Here is a 21,449-nt window from a genome sequence, read left to right on the forward strand (position 1 = left end):
TTTTGTTTTATGGGAGGCAGCTCCCACAAGCTGCTTCTTAACAAAGTTCTACTGAATACGATGCAATCCTGCGCATTTCTTCAGGTCCCCAAATGTCTGATTCGAGTTGCTGCCTGTAAGCAATTTAAATGCAGCAGGTAAATAAAGAGTTCAAGCTTAGTCCAGAATGTCGGCCTCTGTCTCTTTAAAGACAGGGACCCTCCCCTCGCGCTCCAACAGTTCTATGCAAATAACCAACAAACGGGCAGCATTGTGACCAATCAGAGCCGAGCTCCAGCCGCGGGAGATCCAAATTTCGCGGGACGCACTTTGGCGCTAAAACTGCAGGTTTGATCAGCTGGGGAGTTGAAGCTGTTGTAACTTTGAAATAGCAGGAATTCAGCAGGACTGTTCATGCACTCCGATGAAAATCCGAAGCATCCTGTACAAAATACACTTGTATTAGGGATTCTGATCCAGGATTGTGAATCTGCAGACTTTGCTGAATCTGGATATGCCTATATTGGAAGGGATAGGCGGTATTTTTTGGATTTTTGACACTATTAGAGTTGGAAGTCCACTTTCATTCTCTTGCTTTTCGATGCAGTAACCAGATCTAGGTCTACGAAGCAATTTTGTTTTAGATTAGTTTAAAAATACTGAAATCTTAAAAGAGGTGGCGTTTACTACAGATAGATTATTTAAGACTTTATTACTTGTGTGTATTCTGCGTATTTTTAGCCTTTTAACCTATTGTTTATCGACAATCGGCAAGAGCAGCAGTCAGCTGCATTGTTTTTAATATTTAATCGTTTTTATGAATGCACATTTCTGCTAAAGCTTCTGGAAGCCGGTCGTTCACACAAAAAGGATATACCGCATTATTATTTTTTTCCCCCGATTGAGTGGCAGACTTGAGTGGGAATTTTTAGCAGAGCAGAATAAAAGATGATGCGGTTACCCAGAGGGGTCTCTCCGGCTTCCGGGAAGGGAGCAGTTGGCTTTTCGGGGTCGACGAGGAAGGTGTTAGCCGGGGCAAGAACCGAATTATTCGGTACTGAACTGTCGAGTCCTCCGATCAACTCTTTATCGTCTGGCTACCTCAGCCAGATCTGCAACACCGCTTCTGGGGATCAGAGGGCGAGCTGTCTGTACTCCACCCCCCACGGGCCTGAAGCGAAGCCCATCAGAGCTACCTCCGGGAGGCTACCGGTAAGTCCGCAATGATTTAATGCGCTCCAACTTAACCTTTTATTTTGAATAAAGTGCCCTTTCTTACACCTTGCGGTCTAGGATGGTACCCCCGTAGCTGTAAGGCGTGTCGTTTTGTATGCAACTTTAATTTAATGTTGCGTCGCAATCGAAACGTCGAGTCAATATGAGAATTTCAGATTGACTTTACTGATCGCTTTAACTGGGCTGGATGCGTAAATTTTGCGAGCACAAGTTTAGAGCTCAATCCGTGTCGCGTTATTAAATGTGAGTGTATGTGCGGGGGGTGGGGGGGGAGCGATGTTTTAATTTTTCGGCCAAAAAAATTGCGAGATTTGTGTAATTGTGCAGCGCTCGAGTCTGCGGTGCCCAGAAGTCGTTTAAGTGGCGAAGGACTCTAAATGGTGACTCGCTTTGGAAGCGAACGCAAAGTCAGTGGGGCCGTCTTCTGAAGTGGCAGTAAAAAGATGGAAGAGTGAGGTCTGGGCTTTTCCCGCGGGCGGCGTGGAAGGAGGCTGCGGGTCCCCTTTGATAGAGGCCGTGGTCTCGCATCCCAGCTGTTACAGCCTGAGAGAGGGGGTCAGTGGAGGACCAGAGACACGCCTGAAGAGGAGGGGGGGTGGGTACCATAAGAATAGCCCGAGACAGAGGCACAAGACCGGGAGATGTGCGTCATTAAAACGGAAATGAAACCTCTCCATTGGTTCCCAAATAATACAGCAGAGCGTGATGAAATATGAATAAAACGAGATAGTTGAATCGTGTGCGTTATCCGCGCACATGTGCATTGGGAACCAGGGGACGCTTCGTTGTGATCGCAAACATACAAGCTAATTTTGACCAACTTGCTCCATTCATTCTGCACAGCTGTTGGTGTCCTTTTCCGTAGGGTTGCCATTCTGTGTGACACCTGCTGTACTCCTAGTGCGTTCACATCCACACAACCTGCCGCTGTCACTTCAGGGTGGAGAGTGCAGAGGTCAGGGGTCAAGCCCTGTTTGCGGCTGCAGTGCGCAGGAGGGCTACGGGGGTAGGTCTGCGCAGGTGTAGTTCGGATGAATTCAGCTGTTCGCAAGGAAAAGCCAGTTTAAGGCGGAGTTCGTGCGAAGGTGTTTCTACTCCAAACAAAAAAAAAACCAACAGTTTAAAAGCCTCTGGGGTAACTGGATCGAAGTGTGATGAGCAGTTTTTTTTTTGCTTCTCCTTTATGAATGAATTGCTTGAGTAGAAATGCCGAGGCTGTATATAGCCTCAGATGGACGTAGATGATGTTTAGAAAGAGCAATTGGAACTTGCGCAGTTCAGGGTGCGTCCCTGCCCCTTCAATTCAAATTTTGAAGAACTACAAAAATATGGTCTTCAGCTTTTTGTGGTGCACGTCAGATTTCCTGGGTGCACCACGTCAGTTGAAGTGATGTGTGCGGCGTAACCTGGTGGTGCCACATTATGAAAATAGCACTTGATTTGACTTTCTTGGGTGCTCATGTCTGCCCTATCAACTAACAGTTGATTTGCATGAGAGAATGTAGGAGTGTGTCACTCAAACCTGCTCTGTATTTTTTCTGGTATAGGGTAAGCCTGAAGGGGAGAGGGCAATTATTTTTAACCTTTGATTGGATTGAAGCACAGGGAAGTAATTGCATCTGTCCCAGCCGGATTTACATTGAACTACACAGGTGTGCAATATTCTGGTCCTCAATTGCTCAAACTCACAGCAATATGTGACGCTTTGTTCCTATTACAGGTCGTCTTTTTAAGTTGTTGTGTTGAGAGGAAAGCACTGCATCTTGACCTCTTCACAGACTATTCTGAAATTTCTGTGTTTTTTGTCAGCTGTGAGATGGTGCATTTGTTAGTACAGCTACTGCCAAAACTAGTAGTTTGCAGGAACATGGATTATTACTATTCTCAAGCAGGAAAGTCACTGAAAAATAAAGGTCTGCGTTGTGCTGCTAGAAACATCGAGATGTAAAGGTATAAAAGTGTAAGTGCTTTGATTAGGATCTCAATACAGTGAACAACACAACTGCATAGTAATTAAGTTTCTTTAAGGGGCAGCAGTGGTCAGGGGTCTGGGCCAGTAACTGGAGGATTGGGAGTTCAGATCCCAGGTTTGTATGTAGAGTGGGGAACACTCCCTTATTATTCTGGGGCAGTGCAGAGTGGTGGCTAAAGCACTGTACTCCTAAAAGCTATTGATGTTTGGAGGTGGGCTACCCTGATTTGTGCAGCTCTCTGGGCTGTACATGTGGTATTGCTGCTGTTTGGGGTTCAGCAGTGTGGCACAGTGATCGGCACTGATGGGAGGGCTGCGGGTTTAAATCCCAGATGGGGCACTGGTATGGTAGCCTTGAGCATCATTGCTCCAGTAAAAGGCTGCTGGATAAATGGGTTCTCTTCAGGGTTTCCTTGGAAGTGCTGATTATTCAAGAGACTTGCCTACCAGGACAGAGGGATCATGATCACTCAGCCCCACTTTAAAGCCACAGGTTCTTGGACAAATTCCAGACGGTTGCACCCCTGGATCAGGGAAGAGCAATCCCAGTCCTGCAAGGTGGGCATCTTGGCACATTCCAGCTTGGCTCTAAACAAGCTCAGTCAGCTCCTTGTCGGCTTAATGTGACAGATTTGCTGAGATCTTGAACACCTCACCCCCCTGCACCCAGGCTCAAGTGTGGACAACCTGTTTTCATTCTAGAACATAAATCCAATACATTTTCAGGATTTGTCTGTTCCTTGATATTTGGTTTGGGAAGGTGATCCCATTCCTTTCTCTCCTGTGCCGTGGTCTTGTCATCCCCAGCTCTGGTCGTTTGCTCAGAGATTTGGTGCTCAAAGCGGATTTCTCACTAATCCCAGGGCTGGCCCTTGTTAGCCTGGCCTCCTGTCGGCCAGTGCCCTTCAGAGAAGGAGAGAGCTGCTCGCGTGTGAGTGTGACCGCCCTGCCCGTTTTGCGGACGTGGTTGCTGGATGACCTCTCCAGTCACAGCCTGCTGAGCTTCTGAAAGCCCTCCTCCTTTAAGATGTAGCTGCAGTGGGCTGTGCTGTTCATAGGTGCAGACCAGTGGGAAAAGATTAATCTGTTCATAGGTGTGTCATGGCGATCAAGAAAGAACGTCTGCAGTATTTTCTTTGCTAGTGTCACAGGTGTGGGTGGTACAGTGATTGGCTCTCCTGCCTCAGACTGCTGGGGCCCTGGGTTCAGTTCCAGACCTGGTGCGATATCTGTGTGGAGTTTGTATGTTCTCCCTGTGTCCATGTAGGTTTCCTCTGCGTGCTCCAGTTTCTTCATACTGGTAGGCTTATTAGCTTCTGGGAAAATTGGTGTGTGTCTGTGTCCTGCCTTGAGCCTGTTGCTTCCTGGGATAGACTCTGGCTTCCCCGTATTAGATAAAGTGGTAACAAGACGGATGGATGAATGTCATAGGTTTTTCAAGGAATTTGTTAAGACTGTCAGACCGATTGCACTTTGAAAGGAGCTGATTGTCCCACAGACCCCAGGTTTCTCTGTGAAGGATTGTGGGAAGGGCGTGTCCACGTGCACAGTCTGATACTGCAGCAGTAGGAAGGTTGGTGGAAAAACAGTCGTGTGAGAGTGTAATGGTCTGTGCGTCAGGTATGTTGTAAGAACTGCAGGTTCCTTTAGTGGCAGACTGCGAAATACAGATGGATTCTGTTGTAAGAGGCTCTGTTCTCTTCAGTGAATGGAAGTGCCTGTGGTAATCTCAATCAGCTCGATCTCCATCTCTCTTCTTTTTTTTTTCCGATGAAACCGAAACTGCCATGTTCCCAGAAAAATCTGCAATCCTTAACCTTGAGTAAAGCTTTGCCTGGCCTCAGAGCTTCTGTTCGAGTTCATGATGTGAGCTCCACGTGTTACAGTAGATGTGTTTTGCAGGCTTGAGGGAACATCAAGCCTAAGGGAATATCATCGTTCTGTGCTTCAGATTGTGTGGGTAAGGCTTCAGCCTCTGAATTTATGACCTCACAGACCTTTGCCAGCCACAACATGCTTTGAGCTGGCATAGCATTAGACTTGTCAAACTAGGTATTGACATTTAGGTCAAAATGTTTATACCCTGGAATCTTGCACCTGACCACCTGGTTCATGATGGACAAGTAATCCATTTTCTGTTCTATTCAGTACAGGATTACTGGGGGAGTCAAACGCTATCTTGGCAAGCCTATGGGTGCAAGGTGGGGTACACTCTGGACGGGATGCCAGTCCATTGCAGGGCAGACAGACGCACACACTCACAGCTGGGCTGTTTTTTTCCAGAAGCCAATTAACCTACCAGTACATCTTTTCTAGTTCATTTGTTTAATTTCATAAGCACGGATTTGACACTTTTCAGCTTGCAAATGGCGCTAAATGACTGGAGGCGGGTGATAGGCCTGCTGCAGTTGTTTCCTGTGGTTACTGCGCCGTTCCGAGATCCAGTTTAGATTCTCCAGCTCGTTCTGGGGCCGAGCTATGCATCAGTCATTAAGCAATTGGCAGTGGTGTTGAAACTGAACACAGCTCTCAGCCTGTGGTGCTGACCTGTCCCTGCCACTCTCATCTTGCTTCTCCTGCCTCCCTGGCACGTCTCGGTGGCTTCTGTGCCGTTTCGCACGGTAAGTTGTTTTAAAGATGTGGTTGATGAGACCAGAGCAGGGCTCCAGTTAGTCTTGCAGGAGGATGTTTCTAAAGATAAAGCAATTATTCAGTTAAGTATTAAGTTGCTTCATTAAAGTCATATTGGAGCCTGTTTCCAAGAAGAAGAAGTATGCAGTTTATTGAAATGGACACTGTAGGTGAGATTATAACTGGAACAAAGTAAAAAAAACATAAGAATATTTAAGGAAGTTAACCCTTAATTAAAAGGCTGGTGTGCACAGCACAGACTTATTGAAATTGAAATTGAAATTATTGAGATTTAAATGTATTGCAGTTGGCTCTCAGGTCTTAGAAAGGAACAGTGGGATGGGTTAATAAATCCTAAACCAATCCAGTGGTATTGCCCTTGAGGCATTTTCCACCCTTGATTTCTACCTGTACTTCTAAAAACAAAATACACAATAACATAGAAATTGATTGTGTTATTGTAAGCCACCGGCATACAATCTTCTTGCTCTTCATAGGATCTTATTGGAGCTGTGGCACTGAGCCTGGACTGCACAAGAACAGCATGTGGAGGTGATGGAATGTGTCTGAATGTTTAAGAGCTGCTTATTCCTGCAAGTCATCAGCTGCAGTTGTTCTTGGGTGTCTTTTTTTTGTTTTTGCAGTAGAGGTGTGTAAGCTGTATTGGTTATGGTGAAGTCAGCAGATCTAGTGTGTTTTTTTTCCTATGCCCTTCTGTGTCGGCCGTCTCTGTGTGCGTGTGTGGGAGGAAGGAGTCTGATTTTTCTGAGAAATGCCCTGGTCTGTATCGCAACAAGTTAGTTTCAATGCAGCCACAACTAAAGCAGGTTGTCGTTTGTCGGGGTGGGTTAGGAGGCTTACCCTGTTGTTTGCCTATTTGCTACCTTTTTAGATGACTTTGCTGGGGATCTACAGAATAGCCAGCACACCAAGCAAAACCAAGCAAAACTGGTTATGCCTACCTGTTCCCTCCCTTCAGAAACCACCGCGCCTTCTATTCACAATTTTTTAGCCTCTCTTACTTTGGCAATGACTGGGCTTTTGAAGAGAGCCAAAGTGGAGCTCTAAAGCTGCTCCCTGCTGTTGCTTCAGCTCGGCCCCTCGTCCCACCTGTTGGAAACCCCCAGATGTCGCTAGCAGGTGTGGCTGCGGAGCGGAGCCTGGGAATCTAGGGTGGAACAAAGAAGCGTTTCTTCCCTCCTGCTGGATCCTCTCTGGAGGGCCGCGCCGCATGCTCACTCCTGACATGTCTGCTCGCTGCTGGCTCCCGCCTGCTGATGTTTTTAAACGGGGACAAGCCATCAGGGTGAGCTGTTGGTCTTTAACTCTCTGACCCAGACTCGATCAGCTTGATTGTAGTGGAAGAGCACCCTTTTTACCTCCTAGACCAACTGGTCAATTTCCGATCAAGGTGTGTTCCCAGGACTAAGGCCTTTTGTTCCGATTTGCACAGTCGAAGCACTGTACCAACAGTCTGGACCTTAAGTTTCAATTTAGGGAGGGTGTTGTGGCGATGAAATTGTTCAGATTGGTTAGATGTGCTGGTATAGTCATGCCCTATAGCTGCAGTCCTCACTCACGTAGTGACAGCATGTCTGGATGCCTGTATGTGCATGCATTGAATGTATATATCCATTCAAGGGCATTTCCAATGCTTCTTTTGTAATGGAGTTTACAGGACAGTGGTTAATCCCCTTTGCTGTCTAATCCTTACCTGAAGCCAAAACTGTTAATGGCTGTGGAATACCTGTGTGTTTACTCCTTTCCAGTGTGCTTGTGGTGCATATTTGCATTCAAACAAACAACCTTTTGCCTTCAGTATTTTTTTTGTTAACTTTCAATTCAGTTACCTGCCCACCAGCTGAATTCCATCACCTTTGCTATGCAGATGAGTTCAGCCATCACTTCCGCTTTCTAGTGTTCCTCCACTGCAGGGCTACCTGTGAGCCCTTTTTTAGTTACATTCCGGAAATAACTTGACTAAACAGGGTTAAGTAAATGCACTGCTGCCGGTTTCTTGGCAACAAGCCCGAGGCCCTGATTTTTGGTGTAGGTTTCATCCCGGGGGGGGGCTGAGATCAAGAGGAGGAGGATTGTGGGTCGTGTTAACCGTAGCCCCTGGACCGGCGTGGATTGGGGCGTGCCTTGGAGCGATCCCAGGTTTTAATCCTGCTCGTACTGGCCCTGGAGCAGCGACTGCTGAGGAGAGAGAGAGAGAGAGAAACCCCTGCTGGCCCTCCAGTCTGTTCATTATAAAGAAACGGTCCAGTGCAAACCACCTGGCTTGTTGAGGTTTGTGCTTTTTGTAGCCCATCGCGGAGTTCTGTGTTGCCGACGGTGGCAGGGGTGTTCTTTATTTTGTCACGTTTGGGGACAAGCGGGGTGTGGGGTCTGGTGAATCGGGGTTGGGGGGGGCCTCTCTTAGTTGCGGTGATGTGCTCAGAAACATTCATGGTGGGGGGGGGGGGGGTGAGTGTGAGGGGCTCAGTTCTATTCAGGCCCCTGTACGAGTCAAAGGGAACGCGACTTCCTGCCGGGAAGTAGTTACGGCAGCTCGCCTCATGTCAGGCGCAGGCTGTGCTTTTAAGTGGTTAAGGATGTGGCTTTATTGTTAGGGGAAAGAAGGTGAGAAAGTGTGTGTGTGGTGGGTTGGGGGGGGGTGGCACTTGAGACTTCAAGCCGAAAAGTGGCCAAGAACTATTTTTTTTTCTAGTTCTTTTAATTTTCCATGGCTATAAACCCACAAAGAGAACAGCCAGCTGAGCTGGTCTGAAGCCCGTTGCTGTTGTAAACCAGAGAATTGGTTGAGGTGGTGGAAGAGGGTTAAAGCATCGCAAAGAAATGACTCCACGTGTTGGAAGCAAAAACAAAAAACAAGGGCGGTGCAAATTAACCGGCCAGGTTGATGGACGACATACGCGAGAGAAATGGGTATTCTCGGTTTATTTGGTTAAAGGTTTGATACTTTTTACTTGCAGACCAAACTGGAATTCATTTGCAGCAGAAGAGAAAGGGGATGGGCGATCATGATGTGTACCGGTTGGTAAAACCCGGAGGTGAGATCTCTGTTTCATAATGGAGATGCACTGGGGGCTCTCTGGGTTTGTCACTAGGTGATTAACCACCCACCTACCCCCACCCACTCTGTGGCACCTCTGTGAAGCGGTACGTCTTTGTCACCTGTAAAAGTGGGCCCGCCCCGTGCTTCTGCTGAAGAGCTGGGGCACGGGGACGGCTGTGGTTTTTTTGGGGGGCCGGCTGTGATGGGTGTTCTGTCTCCCTCAGGCGAAGAGGAAGCTGGACCTGGAAGGCAATGATCCCCTGTATCTGCCAGACCTGCGCACCCCCAAAGGAAAGGGCAGGACTGTGCCCCGCCTGCCTAGCCCGAAGAGTGAGTGATCGGGGAGAGTTTGGTAACAGCGCTGGGTTTGTGCTCGGCCATTTAACCCAGAGGGGATGCTTTAAAGCTTTCTTTATCATCTCTAGCCTCTGTTGTTGTTTTTTAATCCCAGTGTGAAGCTCAGAGGTTTTGCTCACGCAGGTTGAACTGGGTCAGTAATCAGCGACTGTTACTCCAGAACCACTGTTTTTTTTCCTCCTTGCCTAAAGTGCAGAAGGCCAGGAAGTTCTTGGTCCAGTCCTGGGGCTCAGTGAGACTTCCCTGGCAGACAGTGGGTGGAAGACTGGCAGAGTGGCTGCTTCTTTCAGTTTTTATATTGTGACGTTTAGTTTTATTTAGCTTTAAAAACTTAACCGATCCTGCTGTACAAGGGGGTGGAGATTAGGTTAGGGCTCCTGGGCTTACTGTCCATAACCTTATGGATTCCTTTTCAAACGTTTGAGTGATCCTGGAACGGGAGCCAGGTGGAAGTGTGGGCGTGGGGCTCGGACTCATCTGCAGAGTGAGGGCTGGAAATCCAGATGTGGAACTGGATTTAGAACCTTTCACTTGGCAAATATTTGATTTTGTTACAGTGTCTCCTGCTCATTTCTTGGTTTGATGTAGGCTGTCTGTAGGGCTTCTTCAGTTTAACTCATTGTACTTTGTAAAAAAAAATCAGGATTTTTGTAGAGGCTCTATAAATTGGAAGAGATTGCATGGCTTCATCACAGCTCTTGAGCTGGGCAATTTCCCATATTGGTGTAATTTCTGTTTTTATTAAATCTCGTGTTACCCATCATTGTATTGATGTTTGGTGTACTCATGTATAGCATGGCCATTTAGAAACCTCTATATCCATCCATTCATCTTCCAACCGTTTTCTAAATAGAGGGTCATGGGGGAGCCAGTGCCTATCCCAGCAAGCAATGGGTGCAAGATGGTGGTGGTTTAAAAAATGGATGGATAATGGCGCTGAATTTTTCCCAATGCTACAAAATTCAAAGGCAGAAAGAGGTCCTCAAAGGCAATTCTTCTCTTTCTCTCCTTGCCTCACAGCGCCCAAGTCCCCCGGCGAGCGCACCAGGTACGACACCTCACTGGGGCTGCTCACCAAGAAGTTTGTGGGGCTCCTGAGCGAGTCGGCGGATGGGGTGCTGGACCTGAACTGGGCGGCCGAGGTGCTGGAGGTGCAGAAGCGGCGCATCTACGACATCACCAACGTGCTGGAGGGGGTGCAGCTCATCCGCAAGAAATCCAAGAACAACATCCAGTGGGTGTGAGTACCCCCGCGCTGGGCCTGGGCCGCTTTCCCGCTGGGTCGGCAGCCGCGGCGGCCGTCGAACCCACGTCTGCCTGCAGCTGGGCTGGGAGGAGCAAGCAGGATTCCGGCAGGAGTGGCCGAAATTCTCAGGCGCTGCTGCTGCTGGAGTTCTGCAGAACACACACGATAACTATAACCCTATGTAAAGAAAAAGGAATCTGATTTTTAGTTCAAATGCAACACTCTCCATAACGCATCCTGTGTAAATCTACAGCCAAACCAAGTGTCTCGTTGTGCTTGATTCCTCGGGGGCCGTGTGGACTAAGCCGATACCCTGGCTTCTTTGATTAGATCATCTGATCAATTAGCTCCTTGCTACCAAGCAGGCTAGATGGGCTGAATAGCCCGTTTGTGACCATTCTAATGTAATCTTGTGCAATCCCAGCCCAGATAGAGCTGTGTGGAGAAAGGCGAAGTGCTCTGAACTCTGGATGAGTTCCTGGTCTGTTAAATGGGGTTGTAATGCACTCCATTTTGTCCCGTAAACCCAGCAGCATAGATTGGTGCCAGGTTGATGGTGGTTGCCCACTGCTGGTTTATGAATGGATAGCTGGATAAATGTTTGTTTTAGGTCTTCAGGCTTGCGAGTGATGGAGATTTACGATCCCGTTTCTTCTTGATTTTTTTCAGGGTGGGCGGGAGCGTGCTGGGGGGCTCGCCTGCAGGCCCCGAGAAGCAGCGCGGCCTGCGGAGGGAACTGGCAGAGCTGGATAAAGCGGAAAAGGCCCTGGATGACCTTATCCGGAGCAGTAGCGCCCAGCTGAAGGAGCTGACGGAGCAAAAGGACAACCAACGATATCCTTCCGCCAGGAGCTGCTCCTGAGCTGGGGTGGGCTGGGGGACTGGTAACGGAAGAAAGGGGAGAGGGTACTGGGGAAAATTGCCATCTTATTGTACTGGTCCCAGGCAGAGTCTGTTTGGGAATATTCATTAATGATTTTGGGCAAAAGGATTGAATATCTGGTATGGATCTCGGGATACTATAACAAAGACAAGCGCTCCCCCGTGTGTCCATGATTCTATCCTGGAAAATAGTGCATTCTGCTGAAGGTGACCCATTTGCTCTTGGCTTCCCTTAACTCCTGCCTACCTTGGGGTATGTCACCTATCAAGACATCCGATCCATCACCAGCCTGAAGGATCAGACGGTCATCGCTGTCAAAGCCCCATCGGAGACCAAGCTGGAGGTCCCAGAGTCCACAGATGTAGGTGTCATGGATTGTCTATCGCTCAGTCTAGTAACTTTGTATTCTCATGTGGACAAGCCAAGGGGAAAGAGGGGTATGAGTTTTGAGTGTTGTCCCCGGAGCGTAGTCTATAGGATGTAGAGGGTGTTTGGTTAGGTGCTTTGTTGCACAGAGGAGTGTTGGTGCCTGAAACATGAGTTATGATGTAGGAACTAATAACCTGGGAGCCTTCAACAAACAGCTCTATGAGATTATTGAATTAGTTTTCTATTCGCAACTACAAGATCTGGATGGGACTAGTGATCTCATTGCTAGAGACCTCTAAGGGAAAGCTAAGGTTGCTGCTGGAAGAGGTGTTAATGGGGCCAGGTCCTAATGCCCTGTATGGCTATGGGGACACTATACTGTAAAAAAGGCACCGTCCTTTGGTTGAGGCGTCAAACTGAGCTCCTGACTCTCCATTGTCATTAAAAGTCTCGGTGTTTCCCCTGGCCTTTACCAGTCATGACCTCCTAATAATCCCCATCTATGAACTGGCTTATCACTCTGTTCTCCTCCCCACTGATAGCTGGTGTGTGGTGAGCGTGCTGGTGCACTGTGGGTGCCACAGGCTGAGCGCCCCCTGCTGGCCCCACAAACACCTCCTCCAGCAGCAACCTTAGTTTTTCCCAGGAGGTCTCCCATCCAGGTACTGACCAGGCTCACACCTGCTTAGTTTCAGTGGGTTGCCAGTTGTGAGTTGCAGGGTGATATGGCTGCTAAACATTACCTGTAAAGCACTTTGGGTGTCCAGAAAAGCATGGATAAAAGAGTAAAGAATTATGTGAATCTAGGCGGACAGGTTGGGGGTACTCTATGCAGTTGATATAATACTTAATGTTTTCCCTTTGAATTGGGGGAGCTGTTTTATACTGTGGCCTAAATCGTGAAAAGTTTCGTTTGTTTAAGCTCCAGGTGAGGCTCTTGATCCTCACCGGATGTGACAAGGCTCTGCAGACCTGCCTGGTCTGAGGGGCTGGGAGAGGGCTGTGGCATGGGTGGTGACAGGTCTGTCCTTCTCCAGGGCTCTCTCCAGATCTACCTGAAGAGCAAGAACGGCCCCATCGAGGTGTACCTGTGTCCAGAGCAGGAGCTGCAAGACGGCAGCCCAGTCAAGACCAGCACGCCCATCAAAGAGGAGGAACCCTGGACCCCATCCACGCCGCAGTCCCCCCCCGGGAAACAGGAGCCTGCGGAGGGTAAATACGGAGAGCTGCTTCATCTATGTGTGTTCTGGTCCTGGTGAGCTCCAGCTCTGGCAGGCCTTACCAGTTCCATCAAACCACCAGAGTCTGAATTTCTCATTTTAACTGTGATGGGGCAAACAAGTAATTTAGAGATCAATTCCAACAAATTGGTGTTTTCCTAGCTTAATTGATCAATACTTTTTAAATAAAAAGCTACTTTAGGGTGATCTGTAAAGGGCTGTTGGATGGTTGGATTTTGCTGTGTCGTACAGCACAGGCACAGGGCACCTCCGTGTTTTTGATGAGCTACCTAGTGGAACAGTATGCGGTTCTGCTCAGGCACTGCCAGCTGGTTTCCTCCTTCCCTGGGAGATGTGGTGAGGGTTCTTGCGGTTTGAAAGGCAACTGCAGACTTTCCTGCCTGTCTCAGTGTATTGAATGTTAAAGGTCCAGGTAATCACCCTATACCTGTTGTATATTAAAAACCTTTGAGGGTGTGTAACGACAGCACTTCAAATTCACCATGGAGCACCAAAACGTGGTATAGCAGAGAGCACTGGAGTCGTTTTGTCTTTCAGAGTATGCACAGGCTGCTCCTATACGATAAGGTGGACACCATGGATGCTAAATTTTAAATGAGATGGATTTTTTTATAGGTAATAGTACACATGGCCCCACGACACCGTTTGGTATAAATGGATAGATAAAGTAATGGCCATGGTTAAGGCTTCATTATCTTTGTTAAAGACAGTGCTGTTAAATTTGATTTATTCTTGTGCATTCTACAAATGAAGACCTTCTGAGATACAACCCCAGCCATAAAACAGAGCAAGCGAAACCGCTGCCTGTGCTAGGTAGCGTTGGTTGATTTGCCAGACCTGGGTAGCTGAGCAGGGGTTCTGTACTTCTGTTTAGCAGCTGTGTCCCAGAATGCATTAGAGTGTGGCCTCCCCACGGGCCCGCTCCTTGAGTTTAACCCCTTCCTCTCCCCTGTCTGGGGTGTATTTCCCTCTGCAGATACCCTCAAACCTTCCCCAGCATCCAGCGTGCTTCTGGATGTGGAGGGGCTCCTGGGTCTGCCCCCGAGCCTGTTGCAGATAACCGAGGACCAGCTGCCCTCGACCTCTTCTTTTGCCGCTGACGGCGCCCCCTTCGTCTGTTTCTCACCCCCGCTGGACAGCGAGGATTACCTCTGGGGGCTGGAGGATGGGGAGGGGGTCTCGGACTTCTTCAACACCTACGACCTGGGCGACTTGCTCAAGAGCTGAGGGCTTCCTCGGCGGCTCTCTGAATGGCATTGCTTGAGGGCAGCAGATCCTGAGACATCAGATCTCCTAGGTCTCTGGCCCTCTATTCAGGATTTGTTTTTTCCTTTTGTGTTTTTTTTTTGTGTGCACCTTCTTATAGGAACTCGTCGGTGTCTGGACTATCACCGATTAAGTTCCTCGCCTCCCACACCAGAAAAGTAAAAAAAAAAAAATCTCATCGTGACCTGAGACGTTCCTCCTGTGGTCACAGCACTGATTCTCCAGGAAGTCCATTTGTATCGGACAGAGTGATACAGACTCATGTGGACACTCTACTCTGGGTGCTCAAATACGATTTGAGTAGCCATTTGCCTAACAGAATTGCTTTAAAATTATTTCCCATATAAACCTTACCTTAATGGTGAGGGCTTTTTTTTTTCTGATTACTTGAGAACTCTTTCAATCGGCAAAACTAATTCCGCCTGATTCCTGTGCATCATGGATTCTGTGTACTTTTTAACAGGTTACTTGTCCCAGCAGTGTTGGTCTTGAGTAACGGGCTTTCAGAAACTGAGAGGAGACCTTGTCCCTTGCCAGCAGTCTGAATGAGTTGCTGGGATCGCAGTGTGTTTTCTGAATCCAGCAAGCAGGAATCTGAGAATATTCCAATGGGACATTTTGGAATGCTTAAGTTGAGTTGATCTTCAGTGGTGCACCCTTCTGTGCTGATACAAAGATTCATTTGTAGATGAAGGGATCTTCTTTTTTTATTTGTAGGTTTGCCTCCATTCCCAGAACTCAGGAGTTAAAAAGCAGGGTGCAGTCCTTTCACACTAAGGGTCTGATTTCTCCTAACCCATCCTAGGTTGTACCCCTAATTCTCTGCAATTAAACCCCAAGTGAATGAAATGGACTAATAAGCCACTGTATGATGGAAATTTTTAAGCCATATGTTTTATTGTTGTTGTTTTGGGGAAATTGTCAAGAGCTGTTCTAGGATGTTTTATCTGCCTGTATGTAATGTACTGTGCTTGAAGAGCACTTTGTGAAAATGTTTTTACGGATCCACTTTCTCTGCGGGATACTGAAGATTGTGGATTTCTGAAAGTTTTTGGTTGCCGAATCCAAACCTTTTTTGATGCTACGCGATGGCTGTGTGTTCAGATGAGTAGCCATGGTTGGTTTTTAAAATTGTCAGAAAACAACTCCAGGTCTTAAACCTAAAATCTGCATGTAGCTGACCGTCAGTCTGTCGGATTTGTGTACTGTGCAAGACACAGAAGATGTACAGCAGCTTTATCTGATGTTTCTGACGCTGCAGGTATTTTATCAGTGTGTGATAGTTTCGGTCTTGCTCACTGAGCACTGCACTGAGGGGCCTACTGTGGTTTGCAGACAGTGGGGAAATAGATTCTCCATGGGTATGGGCTTCAGGTACAAAACCATAGACACCATTTTAAATGGACATTATTTTTAATGTGAAACCCAGGTGTTAAAGTTCTGAGAGAGGGGAGTCCAGTCCTCACCGCGCAGATTTTTATATCTCGCCTTAAACCCGTTTTCAAAAATTGTATCCTCAAAACTACAGATTGAGGTGGTATCTTGAGTGTTCAGATGTAGTAGATATTTCTGACACTGATTTGTGGATGTTCCGTATTCCACCCATACTCTAGACCTCTTCGGTCTTCTTGGTTACAGAACTAGGCTTTGATTAACACCTGAATGATTTAATTGGCTTTCTGGGTTAATGATTGCAATTAAAGAGCTGGTAGCCCAGGGGTTCTGTGGTAGTGTGGACTGGAGATTGTGCACGTTTAGTTTACTGTGTCTATTCCAGTCCTGCTGCCATGTAAAGTAAATCCTTCCAGTCCTGCTGCTGTAGGGAATTAAGTTTCTCTGCCTAAGCAGAGGTTCAAGCACCTTATTGAAATATGTTTTGTCATATTAAAACCTCACTTAGACTTTTACCCTGATATTGGGGAGCTCGGGACCCTGTAAAAGTGACCAGATGTGCCTTCAACACCCCAAGGCTTGAACTGCTGCAGAGCTGGCACAGGTCTGTCTCGGGGTTGTCCTGACTGTGGTGTAAACCAGCTCTGATGTTGGCACAGATCTCGCAGTTCATGATGATTCATGACCGTTCTTGATAATTCGTGAAATCATGGTGCTGGCCGGACCCAAAAAACTAGTGATGAGGACTCACTCTCTGAGCAGTTTGGTTATTGATAGTCCAGGGTAGCTCTGCCCAGAAATATTTCCTGTTTGAATGTTTTGGTTAAAATAACACATTATGAAGTTAATATTCCAGTGTATATTAGTACTTATACACTATGTGGTTTGCACCTCTATTGCAGAAGATTCCATGCTTAGTTGGCCTATGTTCCAATCTGTAAATTCAGGTTTAAGGGTGATCTATAAATCTGCCGGGCTGTCCCTCTCTCTTGGAGCAGGGCTGGCCAGCTTTATCAAGCTATCACGGAAGTCTTTCAGATCTCCAGTTTCCTATGGTGTGTTTCCTAACATATTTTCTCATTTTTAAACATTAAGAGCTTGTTTTACTTCTGTCAAATTGTACCAACTGGTAGAAATGAGACATGAATAATAGACCTTGATCTTTTAGAAACAGTCACGCCGAATAGAATATTGAATAATATTCTATAATCCTCTGGTGACAAAATACATAATATTTCTTACAGATGCTAGTAACCCTTCTTGTGTGTAACTCTGGGTGAGACTTGGGAGATTTGTTTAAATCCGCGTAAACATTCAGCCACTAGAGGGGGACGTTAGTTTGGCTGTGCTAGGGGTTCTTTTTTCATTTACTTTTACAGGTTTTTCTGAAGAGGGAACCACTGCCATTATTTTGTGTGTATAGCTGCCTTTAACATTTTGGGCTTGAACATAGATATCAGAGTTGCAGAACAGACTTCAGCTGCTGATTATTAGACTAAGTGTTAACAAATTATCCTGAATACAACCTACTGAAAAGAAAAGTATATTGTGCCGGTGTTAGGCAGGATAAATAAGGAACTGTTTTTTCACTGTGGCCAGATGGTGGATATAATTCACAATGCTGTAATTCTGGTCCAGTAGGATCTCTTAAGCATTGCCACAGGTTATATGAAAAAGAAATAACTGACTGCAGTTATTTGGAAAGTAGCTAATGCATCCAATTCCTCAACAATCTGCCATTTCAAAAGAAATATGAAACGCCCTGTGAAATGCCTCTTTCATTCACGAATTATAATTTCAGTTTTCATTATATGGAGCTTTCTGCTAGGTTGTTAAACTTTGCCTTATAATTTGTTCACCAAGCCTTGTTTTGAGTCGTATTCAGCTGTGAAACAGTGATGCAAAACGTGAATTCCGTAATTCAGAAGTGTCTTTACATGGTGGCACTTTCTAGGCCCTGTTTAAACTACGGAGCCTTAAGCAAAATGTCTTCTCAACTGAGGATTTATTTTAGAAACCCAGGAGTATAGTTAAAGCCGATATGCTTGACCAGAATTGCAAAGCACTGATCAGCTGCAGAGTGACCAGTTATCCTTTACAGTCTTGTCAATGGTCTCATTTGAACTGTCTTCTGACCATATGGTATTATCTTAGCCTTTGGTTCTAACTCCTTGGAGAGTATGTTGGTGCTATAATTATACTGGGTTGTCTTCACCTCACTAGCCTGCAGAGAGGGATGGTATCTCCTTTATCGCTCTGCTACCTCTAGCTGGTTCTAACTGGTGACCGGTGTGAATATGCTTGGTGCTTCGCTGAGTCTCAGTGCCAGCTGCTTGTTTTTATCAGGGTGTAGATTCACAGCAGGTCTTGCTCACCTGTTGTGACAGTAGTTGGCAGCTAGGCTTCACCTGAAGAATTAACCACTCTGGAAGTTTTGCCTCTTTGAGTGGTAAATCTGAAACTATTTTTTCAAGACAGATTTTGTTCTTTTTTTAAATTGTAAAAAGTGTTTTTTTTTCCGGTGGCGAATTCTGATGTTTTTATAAGCTACGATTCTGTGAATCTGGGGGTTTTTATGAGTTGAAAATGCAGTATAGAAGAGGGCTGAGTGCTTTTATCCCTCAATGGCTTATGTTAATGAATTCAATTAATGATTTGAGTCTTAATGTTTTGGTGCTTGAAAAATGTCTTCAAAATGTGCAGGAGCAATTGCTGTGCTGCGGATCCCTCTGAGCCAAGTTGCTCACAAGCTTGAAAAGTGTGGAGCCGACGGTGAAAGATGCTGATCTTCTGCTCAGTGTTTGTATGGAAGACCCAGACTCTGAGCACTGATTGGAGCTGAAGGCCAGAAGTGACCCTGTACTGCCTTGATTTTATGTATGTCCTCCAGCCTCCCTTCAGTTAAAACCACAGATAAACTGATGAGCTGAACTGCTGGAGAGATGCATAAAATTCAATTTACCGGAAAGGCTTTAAAACCGGGGAAAATGGGGGGCAAGTTTATTTTGTTCTCCCTTCTTTTTCGATAGAGTTGCAGAAAGGCTTCAGTAGGGTGGTAGAGTTGAATTTTATCCCTTTCATCAAGGGGAGTCCACCTCTTTCATATCTTCGAGAAAAATGTCTGCTTTTTGGGACAGAGTTTTTGCTTCTGTTCTGCAGTTTCAAATGTTATTGTCACTGTCCTACTGGGCCACATCACATGCTCCAAGTTAGAGGAGGTTCCTGAGACATTACCAGTGGAAATACAGCGGTTCTGCAAGGTCTTAAATTAGACTACGTCAGAACAGCATAAAGACCTCTTTCTGTGGACCTGGTGTGCCAGAATGGAGCAGTTCTGTTTTGGAAGGCAACTTTTTTATTAAAAGTGAATTATGAAGAGGTTCCATACATCAAGCTGCTCGGTTTGTATTTTTCCATCCCGAAAGTCGTAAATTGAATGGCACGAAAAATGGAAATTGTTAGTTTGGGTGGTTGTCACTGCGGTGAAAAAGTGAAGTTTTGCCCATTGTGTGAAACCATATCGAAACATTTTGCTCAACACTCAAACTACCGAGTTGAATTAAGTTAAGATCGGTTATGTCTCAATGCAACTTGTCCCTCTAGTGGGTCGAAATGACGGCAGATGATGACGAAGGGCCACACCGAGCCCAGCTTCAAAGTTTTTTTTTTCCTTTGTGGTTGTGATTAACTCCAGTCCTGGAGGGCCACAGTCCACTGCGTTTCCGAGGTCTCTGACACAGCAGCGCCTGAAGAGCTTGGAAAGCTGCTCCAATTGGGCCAGTAATTAATTCAATTGAGCTACTATGTGAATTGGAATCGCAATGCCAAGGCGAGCGCTGTGTGGGGTCTCACCTGAGTGTGCAGGCTGGCATGCTTCCCTCCATGTGAAACAAGCTCCTCTGGTTCAGGTCTGTGGTTATAAAGCCTTGGGAGTCGCTCACTGGCCCACACGGAGCCACTGAGGTCAAACTCCAGGCTTGTCTTGGCCTGCAGTCAGGCAGCAGTTCTCCGTTTTAAGCCATTCCAGGTGCCAGTCACCAAGTTATATTCAGGAGTTGAACAGTATCAAATTGTTTGATACTGGGGCGGGAGGGCTCTTGTGGTAAAGTAAAACCTTAGGTTCCTCGTACTGAGGAATAAATGAGTCCTTGTCCCGCCTGTCTCAACCGCATTGTGCGGCCTGTGTTCAAGTTTTTTGGCCCGGCCCCAGAGCTCAGAGACGTCCTCTTCGAGGTCTGATCCGAGCAATTTTCGCAATTTTCTTCCTCGGCTCTGTATTCCGCTTGCACAAGCGATGGCTGGTTCCCAGCCTTCCGTGTGCTCATGGAGGGAGAAGGAAGATTCTGGAATTTGAGCTCTGTTGCTGGGGAAACAAGGGAATAAGCATTAGCCTTCAGCCAGAGTGTGGAAGTTGAAGTTTTAGTAAAACTTTTTTCCTATTGTATATAAGTGTTTTTTTAATCTCTTTTCTGTATGAGCAAAAACATCGGAGTTGTAACGCGTGTGTGTGTGTGTGCATATAGGACGAGGTTGGTTTTGTAAGCATTGTAAGTGCTCGATTTTCATTGATGTTTGGGTAGGAGTCATTTTTTGTGACATTGTACAGATTGTATTTATAAAAAAAATGGATTATTTTTGTGCAGTTTCCTGCATCATTGTGACTGCCATATTCTGGTATTCTTACTGTAATACTAGTAAGTTTTTTTTTTTTTTTAGTTGACTCAATGTGTGGCACTTAAATTCTGCATTTGTTTTTTGGTCTTTAATTTTCCAATAAAGCGTTGAAGCCATGATGAAACATGTGGAGTCTTTTCCTGCACTTGAACTTAGTGGGCCGCCTTTCTGTGTCACTAATTTTATCGTCTTAATCATCATCATCTCATCATTGCACTGCGTCCTCCTTCACAGAACCGAGATGTCTACTGAGGAGCTTTTCCACTTGAATTACTTGAGTGGCAGTGTGGAGTAGTTGCCAGGGTTTACGCTCCGAATAGGCAGGTTAGAGGTTTAAAACCCCAGGTGCTGCTGGTTTTGTTCAAATAATAGACTTTGCAGTATAGTTCTATAAACATGTACACACCCCGGATCTAAACGCGTTCTGCTACAGAAACTGTTCTGGCGGCAGAGACGATAGCGGAAGCCTACTTTTTCTTTCACGGCTTTTCGAAGCCCTGACAGCAGTCGGAACACGAGAAGATGGGTCCAGTGGTAAGAATGAAGATGTGGTTCTGAAGGCTTTGAGTGCACTGGGCTAGCTTTCTGAACTGGTTACTGACCCTCTGGATGAGACGTCAACCGGAGATCCCCATGCTGGTGATTCCCTGGAGCAGCCGTTTGTCAAACAAAACGCCCTCGGCCTCGGTAGGCTGCTTTGGATAACAACGGCACTAAGCGAAAGTATTCGTACCGTTGGTTTATTTGCAGGATGGAGTTGACAAGATATTGAGCTTTTTTTTCCAATAAAGAGTAGCTGAAAGGCTTCAGTAAGGTGGTAGAGTTGAATTTTATCCCTTTCATCAATGAGAGTCCACCTCTTTCATTTCTTCGAGAGAAATGTCTGCTTTTTGGGATGGAGGTTTGGCTTCCGTTCTGCAGTTTCCAATGTTATTGCCTCTTGTTGCTGTCCTACTGGGCCACATCATGTGCTCCAAGTTAGAGGAGGTTCCTGAGACATTACCAGTGGAAATACAGCGGTTCTGCGAGGTCTTAAACTAGACTACGTCAGAACAGCATAAAGATCTCTTTCTGTGGACCTAGCTGTCGGATACACCTGTTTTGTTATGCCCTGGATATTGTCCGTTTAGTTCTGGATTTTA

General features: G+C 46.4%; 1 protein-coding gene across 1 annotated transcript; it reads left to right on the top strand.

The window, feature by feature from the left end:
• Positions 1-316: 316 nt before the first annotated feature.
• e2f2 (E2F transcription factor 2) lies at positions 317-20,431 on the top strand. The gene is made up of 7 exons (XM_088603092.1): positions 317-1,191; positions 9,104-9,209; positions 10,257-10,476; positions 11,152-11,316; positions 11,612-11,726; positions 12,772-12,946; positions 13,952-20,431. Exons 1-7 carry the CDS (start codon positions 928-930, stop codon positions 14,200-14,202), a joined length of 1,296 nt encoding a protein of 431 aa, XP_088459218.1. The 5' UTR covers positions 317-927; the 3' UTR covers positions 14,203-20,431.
• The last annotated feature ends 1,018 nt before the right edge of the window (positions 20,432-21,449 follow it).

This window comes from Lepisosteus platostomus, chromosome 13 (assembly GCF_059453375.1).
Source record: "Lepisosteus platostomus isolate fLepPlt1 chromosome 13, fLepPlt1.hap1, whole genome shotgun sequence".
Classification (NCBI taxonomy): Eukaryota; Metazoa; Chordata; class Actinopteri; order Semionotiformes; family Lepisosteidae; genus Lepisosteus; species Lepisosteus platostomus.

Bases quoted from the DNA above. Each gene is read 5' to 3' on its own strand.
- e2f2 (XM_088603092.1), top strand. From the start codon at position 928: ATGATGCGGTTACCCAGAGGGGTCTCTCCGGCTTCCGGGAAGGGAGCA. The intron at 11,317-11,611 runs ATATCCTTCCGC...ACTCCTGCCTAC, and splicing joins GAGCAAAAGGACAACCAACG to CTTGGGGTATGTCACCTATC. The intron at 12,947-13,951 runs GTAAATACGGAG...TTCCCTCTGCAG, and splicing joins GAAACAGGAGCCTGCGGAGG to ATACCCTCAAACCTTCCCCA.